We start from the raw sequence: 7213 nt of genomic DNA on the forward strand, positions 1-7213 counted from the left end.
ACAATGTGACGGAAAAGGACACGGCCCCTTTAGACCCGGAAAGAAGCAAACCCAGCCTGACCCCTGGCTGCATCGGGTGCTAAGTCAGAGAAAACACAAAGGGTGAAGGAGTGTGTTCGGTGGCGCCATGTGTGCGGGCCAGAAAATGTGAGGGCGGGAACCCTTCACCTTGGCTGAGGCTTCTCAACAACCCTGGTCCTAACAGGAAGGCAGGGAGCCGAAAAGCATCTGGAAGTCCGAGAGACAAGAGGGACAGCGGAGTACGGCACGCAGAAATGTATGCTCGGCTGAGGCGCCAGCCAGCCGCCCCACGTGTGTGTGTGTGTGTGTGTGTGTGTGTGTGTGTGTGTGTGTGTGTGTACGTGTGTGTGCATGATTGGCAGAGGCACAGGGGCACTCCCGCAGGGGCACTCCCGCAGACACCGCCACAGTCTGTGTTTTGACCTGAGCTGGTAATTACGTGGGTTTTGCCCTAAATAAATCATTAAATTATACATCCACTGTGGTTATCTGTGACTGTTTTATTTTACAATACGAAGGATTTTAAGGCAACTGTCTGGGAGACAGAAGAACTGGGCTTCCCCAGCACAGGGTTCAGGGCGGCCACAGAGACTGAAACAACTTGGAACCGGAATGAGTTAGGTCCTAGGGAAGTTTCTGGACCGTGTCCTGGAAGTGAGGACTGCTGAGGTGCAGGCCGGAGGGGAGGACACATGAGCACATCTCACAGACTCCAGAACCAGCCACTTTACCGACCCAGGTCAGGCCTTCTGACACTTCTTCAGGCGCTGTGGGAGAAGCGTCCCTCAGGGTCTTTCTAGGGGTGAGGTGGGAGAAGAGCTCCTGAGACCTGCAGGAATGGGGGGGGGTCTGAGGAGGCTTCCCACCTACCCGTTCCCCAAACTCAGGAGACAATGACGCCTCCCTCCGCCTCCCTCGCTCTGTGGTGTCCTCTCGCTCTGGCCAAAGAAAAGAGGCCGTGATCTGCCAGCTAAAGACAAGAACGGGGCGCCTACCTCACGGCCAGACTGAGTCCGCTCAGACGCTGGGAAGAGAGAGAACGGGGTCCCCAATTAGGATCAAATGTGATTGGGGGTGGCCTTCAGTGTCGGCACTCATCTCTGCGTCCCCTGGACTCCCCTGAGCGGCCTCTCCTCACTCAGAAGGGGAGAAGCCACGGGGCAGACAGGAGGGCTCTCCGGGAGGTCCGTTACCTTTCCGGGCCTTGAGGTGGCTAACAGCGCCCACCAGGAAGACGATTAGCCCAAGCAGGAACGCCGCGCCCCCACTCAGTATCTTTTTCCACGAATACTCAGGCTGAGCCGCTATGGGAAAACAAGATTTAAAGTCAACGAAGTGCTCCCGATACTGGACCCAACCTCCTAACACCCAAAGCCTGCACTGGACCCCAAGCCCAGAACGGCTCAGGGAAGAGTTAAGTGTAGAGATGGAGTTGCCTCCCCTCTGCCACCGACTGTGTGTGCGCACGTGTGTGTCTGTGTGTGTATGTGCACACGAGCATAGAGAAGAGGTCAGCTTCAGGCGTGGTCCTCAGATGCCTCCCACCCTTGCTGCTGCGGCTGTAGTTCCCTGGGTCCCTCGCTGGCCTGGAACTCACTAAGTGGGTGAGGCTGGCCCCAGGGACCTGCCTGTCTCCACCTCCCCGGCCCTGGGAACGCAGACACCAGAGCCGCTGGGTTGTCACACAGTCTGGGCATCAAGCTCAGCTGCCCGCGCTGGCGTGGCAGGAGTTCACTGACTCACGGCAGCGTCGGCTGAAGTGCTAAAGGGAACTAGGTGCCAGGGCCGGAGGCGAGTGTGCTGACTGCCCGCCCTATCGCCTGGACACTGTGAGGCTGGACACCTGTCCTGTCCCCTCCGCCCTGGCACTAGGACTCTTCGACCAGGGGAACTTGTCCTGTAACCAAGATGAACACAGAAGTGACACCACCCTACAGGTTGAGCCCCAGAAAAATTTAAAAAACAGCAACAAAAATAAAATAAAATAAAGCTTACTCCACGCCACGGAGACGGGGCTCGGGAGGCTGGGGTGCTCCACCTGGCAGCTGTAGGTGTCCCCAAGCTCCGGGCTCACTTCCAGCATTACCGTCGTCTGGAAGGTCCAGTCCCCGTTCCTCACAAGGCCCGGGGACGAGACCCCAGACCGCTCCTCCTGTCCGTTCCGGAACCACCTGACACTTATGTGCCCGGGGTAGAAGCCTGTCACCAGGCAGAGCAGCAGGTTGTGCTGCCACAGCAACGGAGTCCTCTCAGGGTACACTGTCACCTCCGGGGGCACTGGCAAGAGAAGAACGGGCACCAAGGTCAGGATAGTGACACCCTTGAGCCATGTCCCGGGCCAGCCAAGGAGGTGCTGGCAGTGCGGGGCACCTAAGCCCCCAGACTGAGAAGCATGTGTGGATGCTGCAAGGAGGAGTTAGACTCTGCCAGCACACACACACACAAATAGACAGACAAACAGATGATTGATAGATAAATAGATGGATATAGACAGAGACAGATGATAGATAGATAGATAGATAGATAGATAGATAGATAGATAGACAGATGATAGATAGATAGATGATAGACAGATGATAGATAGATAGACAGATGATAGACAGACAGATGTTAGATAGATAGATGATAGACAGATGATAGATAGATAGACAGATGATAGACAGACAGATGTTAGATAGACAGATAGATGATAGATAGATAGATGATAGACGACAGATAGATAGATAGATAGATAGATGGATGGATGGATGGATGGATGGATGGATGGATGGACAGACCATAGACAGACCCATGGATAGAGTTTAAAGCGTTTTGAACGCCTGTCATAGGCTGTGGGGGAGAGTCCCGCTGGGCCACCTCCCTCACCATTCCTCCCTCACCGTCCCTCCCTCACCGTTCCTCCCTCACCGTTCCTCCCCACGGTGAAGGGGGCCCCCAGCCTGTAGTTCTGCCTGCAGACCAGGTTCACAGAGGCTCTGCTCCTCGCCAGGAGATCCGGGCGTCTGTTCCACTGCTCGGCGTCAGGCTCCCCCAGCTGCGTCAGCGCCACGAACACCCCCAGGTCGCTGTCGAAGTGTAAATACTCCTCCAGGTTGAAAATGAACCTGACCACGAAGCGCACCCTCTCTGTGCCGTTGGTGAAGTAACAGTCCGCCTTCGCCTGGATCACAAAATCCTCTGGAAACCATGAAAGGGTTAGGAACCAGCCACGCCTCTGGGCCTCTGGGCCTCTGGGCCTCTGGGGAAGCCTGCACCAGGCACGCTGAGTCAGAGGGTGCGGATTTCGGGGGAGCCCTTCGATGGCAGTGCGCTCAAACATATAACATCTGGAGACAAAAACACGGACCAGCCAGTGCTCGCTGGCGTTTATTAAAATGTGAACTCTACAGGGAAAACTGTCCTCAGGAGTGAGTTCCATCCTTGGTCTCCCCACTTCCCTGTCCCCATCCCCCTCCGCCGCCAACATGTGGGTCCTGGAGATCGAGCTCAGGTTTGGCAGCAAGCGGCTTTACCCACGGAGCCATCGTGGCTTTGCCAGCTCCGTGCTTTCGAACACCACACCCGTGTTGAAGACACACTCGGAGTGGCCTTCATGGAGAGGACAGAAGAGAGAGGGGGCGGGACGGGGAGGGAAAGGCCTCTTGTGACATGGCGTGCCGTGACTCGGCTCTGAGCGCTTGGGAATGAGAAAGCAGGTGGTCCTCCATGACTGCCGCTTGGAGGAAAACGGTTACTGCGCTTGCGCTGTGGGTCTGCTCGCTCCTAAGCCGGGCAGCCTCCTCCAGGGATGCTCAGCCGTGAGAGTGGCTCTCACGCCCCCCCAGGCCTCTGCCCTGGTCCCTGAGTTCACACGAGGAGCCAGGCTCCAGCCCCTCGCCACCCTTCCCTCTTACAAGCTAGAGAAGAGGTGCGTGGCGCCTTCATCATCATTTAAAAAAAATCAACGGTGATTGTTTTTTCCATTCGTCAGTGGGCATGACGAACTCAGAGCAGCTCTTGTCCCCAGAGGCAAATGCTGCTCCTCCCCTCCCCCACCGGGCTCGTTCCCCTTCTGCACTCTGAGGGACTCTGGCCCTCGAGGGAGTCTTTTCTTATCGTAGCACATCCTGTTTCCTGCTCCTAACCCTGCATCTTCATGGTCTGACAACACTCTGTTTCCAGGGCCCGTCTCCCCGGCTAAAAAACAGACGGCACACAGGAACCTGAGGCCAAAAATCACTAACAGGCTCAACCTGTCTGACTTCAGGGGCAGGAGAGGAGAGTCCCGGTTTCTCTAGAGAAACAGAAAGTCATAGCGAGAGCTCAGGGGCTCAGCTGCTCGCAGGCTCTGGCTTTCAAGGTTCAGGTGTCTGAAGTTGATGCGTAAGGACCAACGAGGAAAAAACGTCTCCTCCATCCTCCTCCCTCCCTCCCTCCCTCCTCCCTCCCTCCCTCCTCCCTCCCTCCCCTGGCATCTGCATCTCAAGCACAGGAAGGCCTCTCATCGTGGATGGTGAGGAGGCTTCAAAGCTTCCTGGTCAGTGGGAGGACAGCTGCTCTTTGAGGTCAGAGCCACTCGATTCTGAGACTTTGGTCTACGGGAGAAAGTGACCCTCTCGCAGACACACCCAGAAACAAATGCTCTGATCTTACCTGGGGTGTCTCTGCCTTCAGCCATGAAGGAATCTGGCCTCACGAGGCTCACGAGCAGAGCCACCACCCAGGGGGCCCTCCCAGCACCCATTCTGGGGGGACAATGGGATGGTGAAGAGGCTGGTGCCCGTCTTTAGAATGGAGCTGTCTTCCACAGAAGTGAAAAAAATCACAAAGTGTAGATAACCGTCCAGCCTGCCTGAGAGGGGGACCATCCTCAGACGGTTAGCCAATCAAGGCTGATGAGTTTTGCATCATTTGTTGCTAGGCAGAACACTTTGATAGCATTGTGTTTTAATAGCCCTGAACCAGCTGCCTTGGAGAGTCAGGGTAGGTGGTTTACGTATGGGAAAATGGCCTGGGATCAGGAGGGGAAAGTCTGGAACAAAGCAGGTCATTCACTGCGCATCCTGCTCCCCTCATTTGGTCCCTCTGTCCAACAGGTCACTCTGACCAACAGGTCTCCCTCCTGGAGGTGGCTGCCGCTGCCGGTAGAGGGCGCCGAGCAGCGAGGACGCTTTGTGAATTGGCTTACAGGGAGCCTGCAGCAGGCTTATCAGCAAAAACGGAAGGCGGGTGCTACTGTGTCTGGTACTCCAAGCAAGGACAGGAGGGAGGAGGAAGACTAAGACAGAAAAACAGACAGGGAGGCAAAATTCTCAAAGGAATAAAATCATGGAAATGTATTTATAAGGACAGAATATAAGGAAGTACTGGGGGTCAGGTCAGCAAGATGGCAGGATGGGATTCTGTAAAACGCACTTGCTGTAGAACCACCAGCCTGCACGTCCTGTGCCAGCCTGAGCTACAGAGTGAGACCCTGTCTCCTCATTATCATCATCACCACCATTATCATCATCACCACCATCACCACCACCACCATCATCACCACCACCATCATCATCTTCATCATCATCATCATTCTCATGCTTGATGACATTTAAATGGCTATAACTGCGCTGAAAAGCACACGGGGAAAGAAGGGTGAGTTAATCCACTCTGCCGCCTTAGTCAGCTTTCTGTTGCTGTGATGAACACCACGGCCAAAGCTATTTGTGGCAGAAATGGCTTATCTCACCCTACAGCTATGGTCCATCGCTGAGGGAAGTCAGGGCAGGAACCCGCAGGCGGGAACTGAAGCAGAGGCCACGGAGGGGCGCTCCTTACTGGATTGCTCCACGTGGCCTGCTCAGCCTGTGGTCTTCTGCTACCCAGAGCACCTCCCTCAGTGGGCTGGGCCACTCCACATCAATCATCTATTAAAAAAAGTCCTGTAGACTTACCTAGGCCAATCTACTGAGGACATTTTCTCAACTGAGGGTCCCTTTTCCCAGATGGCCCTAGCTTCGGTCAAGTTGACAAACATGCACACACACAAACACACAAACACAAAACACACACACAAACACACACACACACACACACAAAACACAGAACTAGCCAGTACGCCCTACCAAGGTACTTTAGTGGTGTGAAAGCATGGGATTTCGTGCTGTTGGCATGTTTGTATGCATGCATCTTGGCATCTAAACAAGGCATTGTGGACAATGGCCAAAGATTTGTACTATCATCGCCCAGCTGCCCACTTGTTCTGTGTGGTCCAGAGGACGAGCTACAAACCCTGTGCTTCTCCCTCCACAGTGGATGCATTTATTAAATACACACAAGCAAAATAGATAGACTAATCAGCCAGCAGCAGGCAGAGAAGCGGTCATCCGTCGGGGCTCAGAGAGCACAGAGCTAAGGGAACACACCAAATGGAGCCCCAAGAGAACTCAGGGGGAAAGCATGCTGAGGCAGCCGGCTGAGTTCCCTGTGGGTGGGAGAGGCCTGGCTGAGCGTCCCTTGGGAAAGTGAACTTCAAAGAGCAACAGAGATGACATCATCAGTCAGAAGCTTACACTCACTCAGCAGAACTGAGGAATCAAGGCTGGAAGTCGGGATTAAGAGAGCTCAGGGTGGAGGGTCCACCCTGCGCCTGGAAGACCTCCGACTTCCAGCCCCTCCTCAGACATCCTCACAGGCAGAAGCCTCCATTAGATGCCTCCACCTCCCGACAGTTCTCAAGGTCGCTGTGTCTCTATTGCCCTCAGCTATTTGCTGTTTTCCTTTCTCCCTGTGGCAATCAGGAGGCTGGCCTGACCCGGGCGGGAGTTTTGGAGGAGACAGGGAGGGGCCTCCTCGTTCCCAGAGTCCACTTCCAAGGAGCTTAAGATGCACGGCAGAGTTTACCAACGGAACAGTGTGCATCACACCACTGATAGGCCATTTTTACACATTCAGTGCAAAATATACATTTTAGAAGGGTGGATTTAGAGAGCTGCTATTTGGGGAAACGTGAGGCAGGAGTATGTAGATTTGTGTGTCACAGCTTTCTATTGCTGTGGCAAACACCATGGCCAAAAGCGATGCGGGGAGGAAAGTGCTATATGACCGACAAATCTCCATCACATCTTCACCATTGAGGGAAGCCGAGGCAGGAACTCAAGGATGGAACTGGAGGCAGGGACGGAAGGAACACTGCTCCCTGGCTTGCTCCCCATGGCTTGCTCCCCGTGGC

General features: G+C 54.7%; 1 protein-coding gene across 3 annotated transcripts; it reads right to left on the reverse strand.

Moving 5' to 3' along the window:
* Positions 1 to 501: 501 nt before the first annotated feature.
* LOC110542965 (HLA class II histocompatibility antigen, DO beta chain) lies at positions 502 to 4863 on the reverse strand. 3 transcript variants are annotated; one of them, XM_060369088.1, is made up of 6 exons: positions 4654 to 4863; positions 2929 to 3198; positions 2017 to 2298; positions 1215 to 1325; positions 1017 to 1045; positions 502 to 817 (listed from the first exon to the last, which is right to left on the reverse strand). In XM_060369088.1, exons 1-6 carry the CDS (start codon positions 4742 to 4744, stop codon positions 782 to 784), a joined length of 819 nt encoding a protein of 272 aa, XP_060225071.1. In that variant the 5' UTR covers positions 4745 to 4863; the 3' UTR covers positions 502 to 781. The 3 variants fall into 3 exon arrangements, with proteins under 3 accessions (XP_060225071.1, XP_021485113.1, XP_060225072.1); XM_021629438.2 differs by having other exon boundaries at positions 502 to 850; positions 4654 to 4860; XM_060369089.1 differs by lacking the exon at positions 1017 to 1045 and having other exon boundaries at positions 502 to 850; positions 4654 to 4861.
* Positions 4864 to 7213: the final 2350 nt, after the last annotated feature.

The sequence above is a fragment of the Meriones unguiculatus genome, chromosome 16 (genome assembly GCF_030254825.1).
Source record: "Meriones unguiculatus strain TT.TT164.6M chromosome 16, Bangor_MerUng_6.1, whole genome shotgun sequence".
NCBI lineage: Eukaryota > Metazoa > Chordata > Mammalia > Rodentia > Muridae > Meriones > Meriones unguiculatus.